Here is a 20,444-nt window from a genome sequence, read left to right on the forward strand (position 1 = left end):
ATAAAGTACCAAAATGTCATTCTGTAGTAAAAGTTAAGATACCTTAATAGAAAGTTACTCGAGTAAAAGTAAAAGTCACCCAGTAAAATACTACTTGAGTAAATGTCTAAAAGTATTTTGTTCTAAATATACTTAAGTATCAAAAGTAAATGTAATTGCTAAATACTTAAGTATCAAAAGTAAAAGTAGAAGTATAAATCATTTCAAATTCCGCAAAGCAGACAGTACCATTTTCTTGTTTTTAAAATGTACGAATAGCCAGGAGCAGACTTCAACACTCAGACATAATTTACAAAAGATGCATTTGTGTTGAGTGAGTCCACCAGATCAGAGGCAGAAGGGAGTACCATGTGTTGTCTTGATAAATGCGTGAATTAGACCATTTTCCTGTCCTGCTAAGCATTCAAAATGTAATGAGTACTTTTGGGTGTCAGGTAAAATGTATGGAGTAAAAAGTACATTATTTTCTTTAGGAATATAGTGAAGTAAAAGTAAAAGTTGTCAAAAATATAAATAGTAAAGTAAAGTACAGATACCCCCCAAAATATTTAAGTAGTACTTTACACCACTGGTTAAGAAATATATGTTTCCTGATCTTTCTTATATGTCTCAGATATAGGATAGAGACTTCCTTTTATATTTGTTTTTTGGACTATCTGTTGTTCCATGCGTTTGTATGGGCTAATAGTAGTAAGGCCAAATAAACATTTTCATATTTTTGTACCAGTCAAATGTTTGGACACACCTACTCATTCAAGGGTTTTTCTTTATTTTTACTATTTTCTACATTGTAGAATAATAGTGAAGGCATCAAAACTATGAAATAACACATATGGAATCATGTAGTAACCAAAAAAAGTGTTTAACCAATTAAAATATATTTTTGATTCTTCAAAGTAGCCACCCTTTGCCTTGAGGACAGTTTTGCACACTCTTGGCATTCTCTCAACCAGCTTCATGAGGAATGTTTTTCCAACAGTCTTGAAAGAGTTCCCACATATGCTGTGCACTTGTTGGCTGCTTTCCCTTCACTCTGCGGTCCAACTCATCCCAAACCATCTCAATTGAGTTGAGGTTGGGTGATTGTGGAGGCCAGGTCATCTGATGCAGCACTCCATCACTCTCCTTCTTGGTGAAATAGCCCTTACAGCCTGGAGGTGTGTTGGGTCATTGTCCTGTTGAAAAACAAATGATAGTCCCACTAAGTGCAAACCAGATGGGATGGTGTATCGCTGCAGAATACTGTAGGTAGCCATGCTGGTTAAGTGTGCCTTGAATTCTAAATAAATCACTGACAGTGTCACCAACAAAGCACCCCCACACCATCACACCATCTGTTCACCTACTCTGCATTTCACAAAGACACAGCAGTTGGAACCAAAAATCGCAAATTTAGACTCATCAGACCAAAGGACAGATTTCCACCAGTCTAACGTCCATTGCTCATGTTTCTTGGCCCAAGCAAGTCTCTTCTTCTTATTGGTGTCCTTTAGTAGTGGTTTTTTTGCAGCTGTTTGACCATGAAGACCTGATTCACGCGGTCTCCTCTGAACAGCTGATGTTGAGATGTGTTTGTTAATTGAACTCTGTGAAGCATTTATTTGGTCTGCAATTTATGAGGCTGGTAACTAATCCTTATCCTCTGCAGCAGATGTAACTCTGGGTCTTCCTTTCCTGTGGTGGTCCTCATGAGAGCCAGTTTCATCATAGCGCTTGATGGTTTTTGCGACTGCACTTGAAGAAACTTTCAAAGTTCTTAAACTTTTCCGGATTGACTGACCTTTCTTTTTGCTTATTTGATCTGCTCTTGCCATAATATGGACTTGGTCTTTTAACCTGTTAGGGCTAGGGGGCAGTATTTACACGGCCGGATAAAAAACATACCCGATTTAATCTGGTTATTACTACTGCCCAGAAACTAGAATATGCATGTAATTATTGGCTTTGGATAGAAAACACCCTAAAGTTTCTAAAACTGTTTGAATGGTGTCTGTGAGTATAACAGAACTCATATGGCAGGCAAAAACCTGAGAAGATTCTGTACAGGAAGTGCCCTCTCTGACCATTCCTTGAGCTTCTTGACTCTTTTTATTGAAAACTTAGGATCTTTGCTGTAACGTGACACTTCCTACGGCTCCCATAGGCTCTCAGAACCCGGGAAAAAGCTGAATGATGTCGAGGCAGCCCCTGGCTGAAAAACATTAGCGCGTTTGGATAGTGGTCGGTCAGAGTACTATGAGACTGAGGCGCGTGCACGAGGCGACCCATGTTTTTATTTTCTCTCTCTTTGTACTAAAACACAGATTCCCGGTCGGAATATTATCGCTTTTTTACGAGAAAATGGCATAAAAATTTATTTTAAACAGCGGTTGACATGCTTCGAAGTACGGTAATGGAATATTTAGAATTTTTTGGTCACGAAATGCGTCGGGCGCGTCACCCTTCTTTACCCTTTCGGATAGTGTCTTGAACGCACGAACAAAACGCCGCTATTTGGATATAACTATGGATTATTTTGAACCAAACCAACATTTGTTATTGAAGTAGAAGTCCTGGGAGTGCATTCTGACGAAGAACAGCAAAGGTAATAACATTTTTCTTATAGTATATCTGACTTTGGTGAGGGCTAAACTTGGTGGGTGTCTAAATAGCTAGCTTTGTGATGCTGGGCTATCTACTTAGAATATTGCAAAATGTGCTTTCACCGAAAAGCTATTTTAAAATCGGACATAGCGAGTGCATAGAGGAGTTCTGTATCTATAATTCTTAAAATAATTGTTATGTTTTTTGTGAACGTTTATCGTGAGTAATTTAGTAAATTCACCGGAAGTATGCTAGTTCTGAACGTCACATGCTAATGTAAAAAGCTGGCTTTTGATATAAATATGAACTTGATTGAACAAAACATGCATGTATTGTATAACAATGTCCTAAGATTGTCATCTGATGAAGATCATCAAAGGTTAGTGCTGCATTTAGCTGTGGTTTGGGTTTATGTGACATTATATGCTAGCTTGAAAAATGGGTGTCTGATTATTTCTGGCTGGGAACTCTGCTGACATAATCTAATGTTTTGCTTTCGTTGTAAAGCCTTTTTTAAATCGGACAGTGTGGTTAGATTAACGAGAGTCTTGTCTTTAAAATGGTGTAAAATAGTCATATGTTTGAGAAATTGAAGTAATAGCATTTCTAAGGTATTTGAATAAGCATTTCTAAGGTATTTGGATTCCACTGGCTGTTACGTAGGTGGGACGAAATCGTCCCACTGGCCCTAGAGAAGTTAACAAAATAAGGCTATCATCTGTATACCATCCCTACCTTGTCACAACACAATTGATTGGCACAAACGTATTAAGAAAGAAAGAAATTCCACAAATTAACTTTTAATAAGGCACACCTATTCATTGAAATGCATTCCTGGTGACTACCTCATGAAGCTGGTTGAGAGAATGCCAAGAGTGTGCAAAGCTGCCAAAAAGGCAAAGGGTGGCCACTTTGAAGAATCTCAAATATAAAATATATTTTGATTTGTTTAACACTTTTTTGGTTACTACATGATTCCATATGTGTTATTTCATAGTTTTGATGTCTTCACTATTATTCTACGATGTAGAAAAAAGTTAAAATAAAACCCTTGAATGAGTAGGTGTGTCCAAACTTTTGACTGGTACTGTATATATAAAAACAATATATTAAAATGTTTATTTGGCCTTACTACTCTACTATTAGCCCATATAAATGCATTGAATAACAGATTCACTACATGGAACAACAGATAGCCAAAAAAAAACAAATCTAAAGGAAGTGAGTAGGTGTCTACACTTTTGACTGGTACTGTATATTTCTGATACTTTAAGGGTTCTTAAAATTACAAATCAAATAGCTAAATGATCTTTGGTATGACCTTAAAACAATTCCATATAGCTTAGTAGAACAGCCCACCCCCCCTCCCCTGGCTTAGACAGGGCTTAGACTTGCAAATTCGTAACCTATGATCGAATTTTAATTTGTAACATATCATACGAAATGGTTGATGGACCCCCACAAATGAATACAATACATACGAAACATAATATATTATACTAAATGGATTGTCTCGGATTTACGTACAGAGTACGTGAGAGAATGGCGCTGGAGGAGATGGCTGCTGTATTACAGGATCCTAACCAATTGTGGCATTATGTTAGTTTTTTCGGGTTGTTTGTAACTTATTTTGTACATAATGTTTCTGCCACTGTCTCTTATGACCGAAAAGAGCTTCTGGATATCAGAACAGCGATTACTCACCTCGAACTGGACAAAGATTTTTTTCTTTAACGAGTCGGACGCAAAGGATTTAGTCCAGATACCTGACCAGTCCCAAATCCCCGTCATTTGCATGAAGAGAAGACGCTGATACAGGAGACACAGGTCTGGGTGCCTTGTGAGAATTAGTCAGCGACTGAGTAACCCACCTCTACTATCCGTCCTGTTGGCCAACGTGCAATCATTGGAGAATTAACGGGACTTTAAAAACTGTAATATCTTATGTTTCACTGAGTCTTGGCTGAACGACGACATGGATAATATACAGTTGGCTGTTTTTTTCGTGCATCGGCAAGGCAGAACAGCTGCCTCCGGTAAGACCAGGGGTGGCGGTCTGTGTCTATTTGTCAATAACAGCTGGTGCGCAAAATCAAATATTAAGGAAGTCTCAAGATTTTGCTCGCCTGAGGTAGAGTATCTCATGATAAGCTATAGACCACACTATCTACCAAGAGAGTTTTCATCTATATTTTTCATGGCTGTCTATTTACCACCACAAATCGATGATGACACTAAGACCACAACGAGCTGTATAAAGCCTTAAGCGAACAAGAAAATGCTCATCCAGATGCAGCGCTCCTAGTGGCCGGGGACTTTAATGCAGGCAAACGTAAATCCGTTTTACTTAATTTCTACCAGCATGTTACATGTGCAACAAGAGGAAAAAAAACTCTAGAGAGACGCATACAAAGTTCTCCCTCGCCCTCCATTTGGCAAATCTGACCATATTTCTATCCTCCTGATTCCTGTTTACAAACAAAGACAAAAGCAGGAAGTACCAGTGACTCACTTAATACGGACGTTGTCAGATGACACAGATGCTAAGCTACAGGACTCTTTTAATAGCACAGACTGGAATATCTTCCAGGGCTCATCCGTTGGCATTGAGGAGTATACCACATCAGTCAATGGCTTCATCAATAAGTGCATCGATTACGTTGTCCCCACAGTGAACGTATGTGCATCCCCTAACCAGAAACCATAGATTACAGGCAACATCCGCACTGAGCTAAAGGCTAGAGCTGCCGCTTTCAAGGAGCGGGACTCTAACCCGGACGCTTATAAGAAATCCCGCTATGCCCTCATAAGAACCATCAAACAGGCAAAGTGTAAATATAGGACTAAGATTAAATCCTACTACATCGGCTCAGACGCATGTCGGATGTGGCAGGGCTTGCAAACTATTACCGACTATAAAGGGAAGCCCTGGGTCACTGGGCGAGCTGCCCAGTGACACAAGCCTACCAGACGAGCTAAACGACTTCGATGCGCGCTTCGAGGCAAGCAACACTGAAGCATGCATAAGAGCACCAGCTGTTCTGGACGACTGTGTGATCACGCTCGCCGTAGCCGATGTGAGCAAGACCTTTAAACAGGTCAACATTCACACGGCTGCAGGGCCAGATGGATTACCAGCATGTGTACTCCGAGCATGCGCTGACCAACTGGCAAGTGTCTTCACTGACATTTCCAACCTGTCCCTGGCCGAGTCTGTAATACCAACATGTTTCAAGCAGGCCACCATAGTCCCTGTGCCCAAGAACACTAAGGTAACATGCCTAAATGACTACCGACCCGTAGCACTCACGTCTCTAGCCATGAAGTGGCTCACATCAACACCATCATCCCAGAAACCCTAGACCCACTCCCATTTGCATACCGCCCCAACAGATCCACAGATGATGCAATCTCTACTGCACTACACACTGCCCTTTGTCACCTGGACAAAAGGAACACCTACGTGAGAATGCTGTTCATTGACTACAGCTCTGTGTTCAACACCATAATGGCCTCAAAGCTCATCACTAAGCTAAGGATCCTGGGACTAAACATCTCCTTCTGCAACTGGATCCTGGACTTCCTGATGGGCCGTCCCCAGGTGGTAAGGGTAGGCAACAACACATCCACCACGCTGATCCTCAACACGGGGGCCCCTCAGGGGTGCGTGCTTAGTACCCTCCTGTACTCCCTGTTCACCCATGACTGCGTGGCCAAGCACGACTCCAACACCATCATTAAGTTTGCCGACGACACAACGGTGGTAGGCCTGATCACCGACAACGATGAGACAGCCTATAGGGAGGAGGTCAGAGACCTGGAAGTGTGGTGCCACGTGCCAGGACAACAACCTCTCCCTCAACGTGATCAAGACAAAGGAGATGATCGTGGACTACAGGAAAAGGAGGGCCGAGCACACCCCCATTCTCATCGATGGGGCTGTAGTGGAGCAGGTTGAGAGCTTCACGTTCCTAGGTGTCCACATTACCAACAAACTATCATGGTCCAAACACACCAAGACAGTCGTTAAGAGGGCACAGCAATGCCTATTCTCCCTCAGGAAACTGAAAAGATTTGGCATGGGTCCTCAGATCCTCAAAAAGTTCTACAGCTGCACCATCTAGAGCATCCTGACTGCTTGTATCACTGCCTGGTATGGCAACTGGTTGGCCTACGACCACAAGGAGCTACAGAGGGTAGTGTGTACGGCCCAGTACATCACTGGTGTCAAGCTTCCTGCCATCCAAGACCTCTATACCAGGCGGTGTCAAGAAGACTGTTTATTATCTATGCATAGTCACTTTACCCCTACTGTACCTACATGTACATATTACCCCGACTAATCTGTACCCCCACACATTGACTCAGTACCGGTACCCCCTGTATATAGCCTCGTTATTGTTATTGTATTGTTGTTCTTTTATTTTTTAAATTTTATTTAGTAAATATTTTTCTTAAAACTGCATTGTTGGTTATATGCTTGTAAGTAAGCATTTCACGGTAAGGTCTACACCTGTTGTATTCGGCGCATGTGACAAATACAATTTCATTTGACTTGAAAATAATATGAAATGCTCTGAGACCAGGTTGATCCATGCTCTATCACCTACACACAGATCAGGCCCCTCCCGCTTCCTCACCTCTCCTCTGCAGGTGGCTGATGGACAGAGACTCGTAGGAGGCTTCAGGTGACAGGCAGAACTCCACAGGTGGCCTACTGTCACTCAGGCTGAAGGAGTCACAGGGCTGTTGTTGATGCTGCTTTACACTGGGCCCTGCAGACACCAGGGGCTGCAGAAGGGCGCTCAGAGAGGACACTGACGAGAGAGCAGCTGTCAGGCTACGATGAGAGGCTGCAGACCCAGTCATAGGGACTGAGGACAGTGGGATAGTCTTGTGGGGCAGTAAGGGTGGGTCTGGAGAGAAGGACACCAGCAGGTCTGGATGATGGATGTGACTGTCAGAGGGTGACATGGTTGCTACATGGGAGATGGGGCAGTGAGGGCTGTGGGTCAGGAGGACTGGGTTGAGGCTCTTCTGCACTGGGGACAGGCGAATGAGATCTTGGCAGATCTGAGCCATGCCTTGGCTCCGTTTGATTGAATCTTTGCAATGAGACTGGTTTGGGCTACTGTGGGCCTGAGCTGGGCTGGGGTAGGTTTGGTCTAGGTCTTCATAGAGCTGGTCCTGGCATGAATAAGCCTGGGTTAGTTTGGTGCTTGTTTGTGCTTGTTTTGGACTGGTCGAAGTGAGACCAAGGCTAGTGTGGGGCCTGTATGGACTGGAGTGTGTCCAGTTGAGTCTGGACTGGAAGTGTTGTGGACTGGGGGTGCAGGTGGAGCAGGTATCAGAGCTAGAGGGGCCTTCCAGGAGGATGGCTCCATAGCTGCCTAGTGGTGAGGGATGCAGGTGGGTCAGGAGTCTGTTGCCTTTGCCTATGCACTTGGACCCTGTCTGGGAGCTAGAGCTGGGCTTGGTGTTCTTGTGGCTGATGTACTGGTCCAGCAGGGAGCCCAGGGGCTGGCTCTGAGGTTTACCCGCTGGGGGAAGCAGGACGAAGGGCTGGATGGGCAGCGAGGTGGGCCTCTGAGCCTTACTGTATCGAACCACAGGAGTGGCCCATGAACATGCCCCTGAGAGGGAGAGAGGGAGAGGGGATGAAACATTTTAAAGACAAGGAAAAAACAAGGGTAGATCAGCTGAATCATAATTACTCATGTAAAAATACCAACTGGCTTGTTTTCTTACCCTCCTCCTCCGTCTCATGGTTCGGTGACACAGAAGGCTGGTTGGACACAGTGATACTGCCTTGGTTGGAACTCAGGAGTAGGGGGGAGTGGCTGCTACTCTGGCCCAGGGAATCTGCCTCTTGAATGGGACACAGATCCTGGGAGGTGTGGGAGTGGCTGGAGCTCTGGCAGCTGTCTGTATGTCTCTTACAGTAGGCAATCTCAGCAAAGGAGGTGACATGCTGGGAGTCCCAGCTCATACAGCGAGAACGGTGCAATGGGGTAGCTCTCCTCCCTTCTTTGTCTAAGCCTTCTTCCTGCTGGCCATGGAGAAAGAGATACAACTTTGATTAGTTGACAGGAATGTCAACTGCTATGAAAGTCATTCTGCTCATCATACATCTTACAAATTAGTCAAAACCTGAAGAAGAAATTCAAAAGTTGTGCATCTTTTTAAACATACTGTAAGTCATTGTGGTATGCCAACCTGTTTCTCCCCCTGGTTCTGCTCTCCCCGGGCCTTACTGAAGAGGAAGTAGTGGCCCTCTGAGGTGACGCTGGTGGTGCTGGACCAGGCTGGGCTGGGCGAGGCTGACTGGGATGACAGGTCACAGGTCACCAGCTTGTAGTACTTCTGGGTGGTCCCTGTGGGCAGCAGCCTGGCCTGGCTCTGGAGACAGGAAGTGAGGTCAGAGACCTCCAGAGAGGACAGGAGGCCCTGGGCGTGGGGAAGGTAGACATTACAGTTGGAGTCCAGCGCCTGTGGTGACCAGCAGGGGACAGAAGGCTCCCCGTCAAGAGAAGAGGAGGTTGTTCTGCCCCCCTGACTGGGGCCAGCAGCTTGAGGACCCTGGGGCTCCTGGGGGAAAGGTTGCAGGTTTAGGACGACAGTGCCTTCTGCTGGCTGGGATGACTGCATTGCAGGGCTGCTGAGGTCGTTTGGGGTGGCAGGGTTGTTACTCTTGTTGTAGATCGCGCTAAAGTTGACGAGAACCCCATCTGAGCTGTTGCAGGAGGAGTCTGTGACGTACTCTAGAAGCCCATCAGAGAAAGACTCAGGGAAACATTTTGTTTGGCCATAGCTGAAGCAGTAGCTCTCATCACCACATTTTAGCATATTATCTTCAACTTCCTCCAGTCTCTCCTGCTCCCCACAGTCCTTCAACACAGTTTTACCCCTGTTGTCATGGTTCTGACTGGCTGATTGGCTAGAAGGTTTGGAGGTCCGCCTCCCAGCATTACTCAGGGCCCAGTTAGAGTTTCCATGTAGCTGCAGCACAAAAGAGGAGTCCTCATGGTATCTGTGCAGGTTATCTCCATCACTATCTTCATCCTCCTCATCTTCATCCACCCCTTCATTAGGGAGAAAGGAGTTGTGTAGCCGTAAAGTACCTCTAACTACAGGGTGTTGTTTATGTCTTTGAGAGATTGTCATCTGTGACGCCTCCTCTGATGATGATCCAGAGTCACACTTCCCACTGCTGTCACTGCCCCCCTCCCCGTCCCCCTCGCCCCAGTCCTCGTTGAGGCTCCAGTAGCTGGAGGAGATATGTCTGAGGCGGTTGTGGAAGGGCTCTCTGTGGAGGTTGCCTTGCTCGGGGAGGGAGGCAGCGCGGGTCAGACCCACGGAGCTGGAACACAGTCGACCTGGCCGCTTGGAAGAGCTGCTGCACAGAGCCGCCTGCACAGGAAGCTGCCAGGGGGGGAGCTGCACCAGGGGAAAGTGACACGCGATCAGGGTGTCCCCTGATAGGCTGGCTGTCCTGTTCATTCTCTCAGCTCAGCAGTTGATGTTATTACTGAAAGAGTCTCCATGCTCTGAAGGAAACATCTGAAACAGGAGGAAAGGAGAGCATTAAATGGGTTATGATGATACTAGATCAGATAAGCAGCCCAATGCTACTATGAAGCCTCATGCTAATTCTGGAGTCTATAGTCAGACTCGGACTACTAATGCCTCCTCTGCCCCAAGCCATCAGCATGACCAGCGCTGCATGATTCACTCAGTCAGCCATGGCGTGCTCCCTTCCTCCTCACATAGCAAAAGTCACCCATAGCTACTCATAGTGGCGACCCGTCATTCAGGGCAGGCTGGGCGGGGCCCCACATTTTTAGACCAATTTTTTGGGGGAGGTTGCCTGTTTTTCATGTTATTTTGCCATTAATATGTGTCACACATCAGTTTGCAAACGATGTAAAAAAAAAAGTTATATTGAGTTAATAAAGCCTCCATACAAACATGGTCTCTTTTTTGCTTTCTTGAGTAAAGCAGGTCCAAAATACAGGTGTTTCAGCCTAGATCCGTGCTTTCTGTGGTGGTGGGGCAGCCAGCGGAAAATACGGAGCGTAGGGGTTGGTAATGTTCTCTAGTTACGCCGTGAGTGGCTCAGTGTTCTGTCACTCATGGGGACACTATGTCACTGCCAAATCTAAGGGTAGAGCTCGAAAATTCTAGCCCCTTAGGTGCTGCCATAGAGGTACATTAGAATTGTATTTATTTAACTTTTATTTAACTAGACAAATCAGTTAAGAACAAATTATTATTTACAATGACGGCCTACCAGAAGGCAAAAGGCCTCCTGTGGGGACGGGGGCTGGGATTAAAAATAAAAAATAAAATATAGGACAAAACACATCACGACAAGAGAGACACCATAACACTACATAAAGAGAACCCTAATACAACAAAATAGCATGGCAGCAACACATGAAAACACAGCATGGTAGCAACACAACATGACCACAACTTGGTAGCAGCACAAAACATGGTACAAACATTATTGGGCACAGACAACAGCACAAAGGGCAAGAAGGTAGAGACAACAATACATCACGCGAAGCAGCCGTGATTGAGTCTTTGAATGAAGATGTAAAACGGTCCAGTATGAGTGTTTTTTCACAGCTCGTTCCAGTCACTAGCTGCAGCAAACTGAAAAGAGGAGCAACCCAGGGATGTGTGAGGTGTATGAGGTGACTACCTCAAGCTCTAAACCCTCAGAGGTAGTAATCACACCTTTGGGGAGAGTGGCATTCTTCTTACCAAACCACATGACCTTTGTTTTGGAGGTGTTCAGAACAAGGTTAAGGGCAGAGAAAGATCATTGGAAACTAAGAAAGCTTTTTTGTAGAACGTTCAACACAAAATACAGGGAGGGGCCAGCTGAGTATAAGTATTTAAATGGATGAGAGAGCTTCCTACTGCTTGAGCTATGTTGTTGATGTAAATTGAGAAGAGCGTGGGGCCTAGGATCGAGCCTTGGGGTACTCCCTTGGTGACAGGCAGTGGCTGAGACAGCAGATGTTCTGACTTTATACACTGCACTCTTTGAGCGAGGTAGTTAGCAAACCAGGCCAAAGACCCCTCAGAGACACCAATACTCCTGTCAGGTTGTGCGCTACTGGTAAGAAGTCAGGTGCAGGAGAGCGGAGAGTTGTGATCAGGCGCACACTTTAATTGGCAGAAGTAACAACAGACGGACGCAACTGCGTCAAAAACCTCCAGCCAAATGGCAAAAGTGCAAAGCGCGACAACAGTCAAAATAATGCATAAGTTAAACAATTAAACACACTCGGGTACAACACGGTACCCAGGGAAAACCAGCCTGGCGCGTAACACGAAACATGTAACAAAAACAATTCCACACAAAGACATGGGAGGAACAGAGGGAATATATATGTAGTGTGATTAGGGAATGTAAACCAGGTGTGCGGGGAAACAAGACAAAACAAATGGAACAATGAACAGTGGAGCGGCGATGGCTAGAAGACCGGTGACGTCGACCGCCGAACGCCGCCCGAGGGGAGCCGACTTCGGTAGAAGTCGTGACAACTCCTTAGCCGGCCCACAAGAATGGAATGGTCTACCATATCAAAAGCTTTGGCCAAGTCAATAAAAATAGAAGCACAACATTGCTTAGAATCAAGGGCAATGGTGACATAATTTAGAACCCTTAACGTTGCAGTGACACATCCATAACCTGAGCGGAAACCAGATTGAATACCCGAGAGAATACTATAGACATCAAGAAAGCCAGTCAGTTGATTATTGACAAGTTTTTCCAACACTTTTGGGTAAACAGGACAAAATAGAAATTACAGTATATAACAGTTAGGATCAACTTTATCTCCCCTTTAAATAAAGGAAGCACCGTGGCTGCCTTCCAAACAATGGGAACCTCCCCAGAGAGGAGAGACAGGTTAAAAAGGTCAGAGAGAGGCTTGGCGATGATAGGGGCAGCAACCTTAAAGAAGAAAGGGTCAAGTTTAAGGAGCTGCTTTAGCACTTCGGAATCAGTGAGAAACTCTGTAGTGGGGCAGGGGAAAAAGAGGGAGGAGCATCGGGGATCGTCACATTAGAAGGGGTGGGAGATGAGGAAATGTTGGACAGGCAAGGAGGCATGGCAGAGTCAAATAGGAATCCTGACTTAATGAAGTGGTGATTAAAGAGCTCAGCCATGTGCTCCTTGTCAGTAACAACCACATCATCAACATTAAGGGACATGGGCAGCTGTGATGAGGAGGGTTTATTCTCCAGGTCTTTAACCATTTTCCAGAACTTCTTGGGGTTAGACCCACAGAGAGAGAACTGCTCCTTAAAGTAACTAACTTTGGCCTTCCGGATAGCCTGAGTGCACTTTTTCTAATTTGCCTTAACGAGAGCCAATCAGCATGAGTATGCATGTGCTGAGCAATTTGCCAAATTGAATTCTTGAGGTGGAGTAACTCTGACAGATCATGGTCGAACCAGGGGCTGAACCTGTTTTTAATTCTCATTTTCTTTATGGCCGCGTATTTGTTAACCTGTCTGGGCTAGGGGGCAGTATTTTCATGGCCGGATGAAAAACATACCCAATTAAACAGGTTACTACTCTGGCCCAGAAACTAGAATATGCATATTATTAGTAGATTTGGATAGAAAACACTCTGAAGTTTCTAAAACTGTTTGAATGGTGTCTGTGAGTATAACAGAACTCATATGGCAGGCAAAAACCTGAGAAAAATCCAAGCAGGAAGTGAAAAGTCTGAGAATTGTAGTTCTTCTTTTGATTCTCTATCGAAGCTACAGTGTCTGTGGGGGACGTTGCACTTCCTAAGGCTTCCATTGGCTGTCTAAAGCCTTCAGAAAGTGGTTTGAGCATTTTCCTGTCACTGGGCAGATAATAGGAGCTCAGTTAATGAGTGGTCTGCCTGGCAACAAAGAGATTGGATATGCTCGGTCCCGCGAGCGCGCCCCTCCTTCTTTTTCTTCTTGAATGAATATGCTATAGTCCGGTAGGAATATTATCGCAATTTTCCGTTAAAAATACCATAAAGATTGAGATAAAAAATACCATAAAGACATGCTTCTAAGTACGGTAATGGAACATTTTGACTTTTCGTCTCTCGTTCCGCGTTCGCGCGTTATGCCTTTGGATAAGTGATCTGTACGCACGAACAAAACGGAGGTATTTGTACATAAATATGGATTATTTCGAACAAAAACAATATTTATTGTGGAAGTAGCAGTCCTGGGAGTGCATTCTGATGAAGATCAGCAAAGGTAAGAGAATATTTCTAATACTAATTCTGAGTTTAGGTTGCGCCGAACTTGGCGGGTGTCTGAATAGCTCACCGTGATGGCTGAGCTATGTACTCAGAATATTGAAAAATGTGCTTTCTCCGTAAAGCTATTTTAAAATCTGACACAGCGGTTGCATCCAGGGGTAGTCTATCTATAATTCTTAAAATAATTGTTATATATTTTGTCAACGTTTATGATGAGTATTTCTGTAAATTGATGTGCACATTCACTGGACGTTTTGGTGGGAATACATTTTCTGAACATCACGCGCCAATGTAAAATGCTGTTTTTGGATATAAATATGAACTTTATCGAACAAAACATACATGTATTGTGTAACATAATGTCCTAGGAGTGTCATCTGATGAAGATCGTCAAAGGTTAGTGCTTCATTTAGCTGTGTTTTGGGTTTTATTGACACATGTCCTTGCTTGGAAAATGGCTGTGTGATTATTTTTGTCTATGTACTCTCCTAACATAATCTAATGTTTTGCTTTCGCTGTAAAGCCTTTTTGAAATCAGACAATGTGGTTAGATTAATGAAAAGTTTATCTTTAAAATGGTGTAAAATAGTTGTATGTTTGAGAAAGTTGAATTATGACATTTTGTTGTTTTTGAATTTGCCGCCCTGATATTTCACTGGCTGTGTCCCGCAGGTGGGACGCTAGCATAAGCCATGCTGTCAATCCAGCATGATTTCTGCCGCGCTCAAAACAACAGTTAACTCAGAACTGGGAAATCTGACTTCAGTGAGTTCAAGACAACTGGGAACTCAGGAAAAAACGAGCTCCGACTGGGAAAATACATTTTGAATGGTCATCCAAATCGGGATCTCTGGCCTCTTTCTAGAGCTACAACCTGAAGATCATTGACGTCATCATGATTATACCTTGTTTTTTCTGAGTTCCCTGTTGTCTTGAAAACACCATAAATCCAGAGAATGCCAGACTTTGATGACAAAATTTGCCTGCGAAAGACCGCCACACCACCTTCCAGTTCAAGTGAGCACAACAAGGTGAGTCCAAAATTGTATTGTAAAGCTGCTGCATAAATGATGTAAAATGCCAGGGAGATATGTATACTGTAGCTTAGAAAGTAATACTAAGTGTATGTTGTGTAGTAAGCTGTTAGTTGCCCATGTGCCTCACCCTAATAATTTGGTCTATTTTCCCCTCTTAATTTAGCCTACTGTTCTGACTTGGTGGTGCACATGTAGCCTATAACCGGTTTAGAGAAATGTAATCATTGAATATTGTAAGAGCTTTCATTGTCTGCTTATATGCCCCCATTATTTATACTACGGTTCTGACTTGGTGTACAGGGAGAATACTGTAAGAACGGCCCATGTTCTGAATTCTGTCGCTGTACATTTCAAAAGTGCTGAACAAATATTTATATTAACTATGTTCATTAATGTCTTAATCAAAATTACGGATTGCCTCGTCTGCTTATCGTCCCCTTATGCCATAGTTTGTACATCTCAATTGTCAGTAGAAACCACATTTGTTTAAGCAAGTCAGCCATATCAGTGTGTGTTAAAGGCAGTAAATGAGGCTGAATGAACTGTTTCGCTGTCAGACAAGGCTCTGCTGATAGCCAGGTGTAGTAGTGGCAAGGTGTTTGGACTGCTGTTGGCCCTAACAGTTTGTGGGCACTGTTTGTCACCGTTATATTGCAATTCATGTATTGTTTAGTGTTGTGTTGTGTAGTGGCTTTGCTGGCATGCATCCCCCAATTTTTTTTGTTAGTTTGCCCAACCAAGATTTACATTCTAAAATCGCCACTGGCTACTCATAGTCTGTCTGACTCTGCACTGCAACTGGGGCAGCAATACTGCAGATAACCAACAAAGACGAGATAACCAACAATACTGCCTGATAACCAACAACGTCGAGACAGCCTATAGAGAGGAGGTAAGTTAACTGGCATTCTGGTGCCAGGACAACAACCTATCCCTCAACCTCAGCAAAACAAAGGAGTTGATTGTTGACTTAAGGAATTAGAGGATGGAACACGCCCCGATCCACATCAACGGGACTGCAGTAGAGAGAATCAGGAGTTTTAAGTTTGTCAGCATACACATGACAGAGGACGTTACATGGACAAACATACTGTATAAAACTTGAAACTTGATAGTCTGATAGAAAGACCGTGTTACACAACACAGCTATTCATGTACACCTCTTAAAGGCCCAGTGCAGTCAGAAATGTGATTTTCCTGTGTTTTATATACAAGTAACTGCCAAAATAAAGGAAACACCAACAAAGTGTCTTAATAAGGCTTTGGGCCACCACGAGCTGCCAAAACAGCTTCAATGTGCCTTGGCATAGATTCTACAAGTGTCTGGAACTCTATTGGAGGAATGCAACAATTAGCATCAAGGCTAACGCTATTGTTAAACGCTTAATAATGACAAATAACACTGCCATAAATGTCATTAATGTAAAGAAAGAAAGGTAGTGTTTTATGTCACACGATCTGTGAATACTCCATGCATTAAAACTGACAGTTCCCAAAATCGTACACTAGAATTGCTGAAAAAAATATGTATATGTTTACATTACTTATTTTATTTATTTCCCACCGTTTTATAAGTCAGAAGACAGCCATCCAGACCTTCCTAGGACCATGTAAATGTCCTCTGTCGATTAAACTTGTATTTGCCTCCCTCTGGTGGTCGGCTGCATCATTACATCCATTTATATCACTTCACCGTAATGTTATGTCAAAGCAATCTTTGAATTTGTCCTGAGAAGGCGGATCTAAATACATCACTTTCATAGCTCTACGACAAAGAATCCAACCTACACATTTCCTTAAACCTAAAATAAGTAAAGAAGTAATTTTGTGTGGAAGTCAAAATTTGTTTTACGTCGGAGACAGACACATTGTATATGCTAAGGATTCCCCCTCGTCTATAAGAGGGACGCACTCTGTTTAAATGGACAAAATGTTGATTTAGACGTTCACAAATTTAACAGATTTTGACTCTCACTAATGTCATAATATGTTTGGTAAAGTATTAAAGAAGGTGAAATATTTTGGTAGATATTCCTAAAACAGATTATAGCAATATATGGACATATTATAAAGTATGAAAAGGCTTATTCATTCACAATTGTATTTTATCATATTATCATCTTGGTATAGATTTTATAGTACTTTTATTGTGTACTGGATCATATTGGTTGAAAAGTTTTTTTTCTTTCTCAGACATAAATGAACAATTCCTGGTGAAAGCCAAAGGTCATAGCTTTCTAGGGAGGGGACACTACTAGATTAACGAAATATTACCCTCTTGTTAGATTGATGACTAAAGCCATAGCGAAACAGTGCAAAACGTCTGTCAGCTCAACTTTAAATCATGAATTATGGACAACTCTTGAACTTCGGTGTAAAATATGTTTTGATTCAACTCATGTTTTATACTGAATGTATGCTATTCTGCATGTGTTCATTTGTTAAAAATTGCCTTGCCTGAGAGGGTAGGCTACCAACAGTGGTGTAAGCCTAGTGAAGGGTAAACGCAAGTAAACGCCTACCCACCTTTTTCAGATTTTTCAACTCACCCATTTGTCCCTTTTCTTCCCCATAATACTTTTACTTCCCCATCATACTTTACTTCATTTATTTCATCTGTTGTTATATATGTGAAACTAATTTCAGTATAGTTTAGGTTCAGTTTCCAAGCAATTATCGGGGTGATTATCAACTGGGCACGGCACCTTCAACTGTTAGAAAAAAGAGGGGAACAGGCCCTACTGCCAGGCGAAGGAGGGGCAATGGGGAAAACCATTCAAAAAATGACATGCCCTCCTAAAAGTGGTTATAACTCCAGTTCTGTGTGTGATATTAAGATTCTAACAACAACAGTGTGTTATATAGACTTATTTAGGAAAAGTCAAGAATGAAGGAGGGGCATGACTTTACTTTTTTTTACAGTAAATAATACATTCATGAGCAGTCCAAATGACTGCTTTAGCAGTTATAGTGTTAATAGACCAGTAATAAAGAGAGTTCTAAATCTCTGCCAATAACAGCTAGATTTCAGTTTCCCCTTCCAAACTCAGACCACTCCCAGACAGTCCTTGAAAAATTATTGCTTGAGAAATTGCTCTTTGCTAAGAAGCTATTTTTGTATCTTTTTGACAATTTTCAATGAAAACAATCACAGTAAGGTACTTATTTGAAATTGAGATAAAAACAGCTGCATTGGACCTTTAACATTTAGACCTATGCACACAGCAGACTATCACATACTGTTTATATATATCAAGGTTATTATAGTAAATGAAAACTGAAATGAAAACGAATCCTGAAAAAACTATTTAGTAAACTGAAATAAAATAATTAACAAACCCGTTTGAAAAACTAAAACCATACTGAAACTAATATTGCTTACTCCAAAAATAACAAAAATAAAAACCATCATGAATTATTTTCAGTTGTAGTATTTTTTTCTAGACTTTGGGAAAAAATCTAATGGGGTTTTCAAAGGTGTTTTTAAGCTTTTTGGGAGTTTTCAAGCTACGGAATCTGGCTGGTGTCACACACTGATCTGTCTTGTGCTGTCTTGTGCTTGCCCATTTTCGCCATTATCCCCTGTGCATTTATACCTGTGTTTTCTGTTGCCAGGTTATCTTGTCTCGTCAAGCCTACCAGCGTGTTTTTTCGTACTCCTGTTCTCTTTAGTCCCTGTTTTCTAGTTCTTCCGGTTTTGACCATTCTGCCTGCCTTGACCCCGAGCCTACCTGCCATTCTGCCCTCTGCCCTCCAGTTGCAAGTGACCCCCCCACCCAAAAAATAAAAAAATACATAAATAAAATAAACACAAATGCCTCTGAGACTCACATGCATGCTTTCTGTCCCACTAAATCTAAATAATATAAAAACGAAATATAAATATTTTTATACAACTGAAACTAGCAAATCAGGTTCGAAGAACTGAATGAAACTAAACTGAATTTCTAATTCAATGACAGAGTATATATTTTGTATTTTTGGGGGGCGAGGGTGGGCTGTACTCTCCTCCTGGCATGAAGGGAGCTTGATGTGAGTGTGTATGATTGTATGTCATGCCTCTGTTTTATAATATGAAACCCCTGTCATTTTCTGAATTCTGTTAAATCATCCAAATAGTCTATCATCTTGAATTTTGAAGCTTATTTTCACATTGCAGTCAAGTCACTATAAATAACCCTGAAGAGATTCTAAATTCAAAATGTCTGTTTGCTGCATTTTCTGGGGTACAGGGTGTTGCTGGTGAGAGGTGTTGCATCCTTCACACCCCTCACAGTGCCTCATCTGGGTGTAATCTGTAAATAATCTCAGCAACATCTGGCGCCAGGGACCAGGGAAAGACTGGAAAAATCCTCTTTATGCTCAAAGGTTTCTAATAAATAACACGTCAACAAATATCTCCAACCTATCCATCACTGCCATAACATAACAATACCTGTAGTAATATCCATTGCAGACACTTTCATAAATAACCTCATATTTTAATCACAGGATATAGGCCTATGTGTCTCTGTGTCTCAATCAATCGGTTTACTGGAGAAATACATAACAGCATCACTTGTCATCAACAAGATTACTGTTCCTGATTTGGCACAACAGTTGGGTCGTTCCACCAATTCAGTGCCTTTTGAGAAGTGCAACTTGGTAAAAAAAAAAATTTTTTAAGTTTGATTTCACCTAATTGTAACATTCTGTCATAAAGAGCACATGTTCAACTTAATAAAAAATGAGTTTTCCCATCTCAAGAAGTTACATTTAAAAAAATTACTATAGTAAGTGCCTGTTAAAGGGCACTTCATTTAAAATTCTATATTGTTGCACAATTTCTACTTAAAATATAAAAGGGACACAAAAGGTACTCCTTTCGTGGAACTACCCAGTTGAAGATGATCTCTGATCACATAGATGTCATATCAGTGAGAACTGGGATTTGTGCACTGACAGTACCTTGGAGCCTCTCACCTTTAAATAAGATAATTGAATTAAATACCAGGAGAGAACTTCCTGTGGAAAGTGGGCCATGCAGGCTGACAGGATGTTGTTGCAGATGACTAACCACTGCACTGCATATTTGATATGCCCCCTGTGTCCCAGTCAGCACCCATGCCTGCCTGGCTACTAATAGACACAAACTAGTGGAGCAAAGACTCATTGTGGCCTGGATACAGGAATATTAGAGGAAACCAGATCAACCTGATGTGATTAACCCCAACTATTGCGGTAGCAACATTTCTGTCAGATCTACTAATCCATTCATATGAGAGAAGAAATTGTCGTAACATGAGATACACAGACAACTCACTATTCTGTTCTTAGCCATGGAATCAGAGGCTGTGGTCTAGTGGAAGACAGATCAAGATGACAAACTTCAGTTGTTGTTGTCTGTTTCTATCAAGTTTGTTTCTCTGTAACGAGCAGTTGGAGGGCAGTACAGAAGACATTATGATGCTCAGATTAGAACAGCTTGGCCTATATTCTGTGAAAATAATTGTTGTAAGGTAGGGGTAATACGGAATGGGCAAGGTGATTGACAAGGTAAAAAAAGACGATG

The 20,444-nt window shown here is 42.5% G+C and overlaps 1 protein-coding gene across 1 annotated transcript in view; it reads right to left on the reverse strand.

The window, feature by feature from the left end:
* The window catches only part of LOC106565078 (AP-4 complex accessory subunit RUSC2), a 33,890-nt gene that overhangs the window by 4,174 nt on the left and 9,272 nt on the right, over positions 1–20,444 (reverse strand). Inside the window, exons 2-4 of the mRNA XM_014131717.3 lie at positions 8,800–10,143; positions 8,332–8,632; positions 7,224–8,216 (exon numbers count right to left, since the gene is read on the reverse strand). Of these exons, the coding sequence (XP_013987192.3) occupies positions 7,224–8,216; positions 8,332–8,632; positions 8,800–10,083 (2,578 nt within the window). The 5' untranslated portion in view covers positions 10,084–10,143. The remainder of the gene's footprint in view (positions 1–7,223; positions 8,217–8,331; positions 8,633–8,799; positions 10,144–20,444) is intronic.

Source organism: Salmo salar, chromosome 01, assembly GCF_965601325.2.
Source record: "Salmo salar chromosome 01, fSalSal1, whole genome shotgun sequence".
In the NCBI taxonomy this organism is placed as follows: Eukaryota; Metazoa; Chordata; class Actinopteri; order Salmoniformes; family Salmonidae; genus Salmo; species Salmo salar.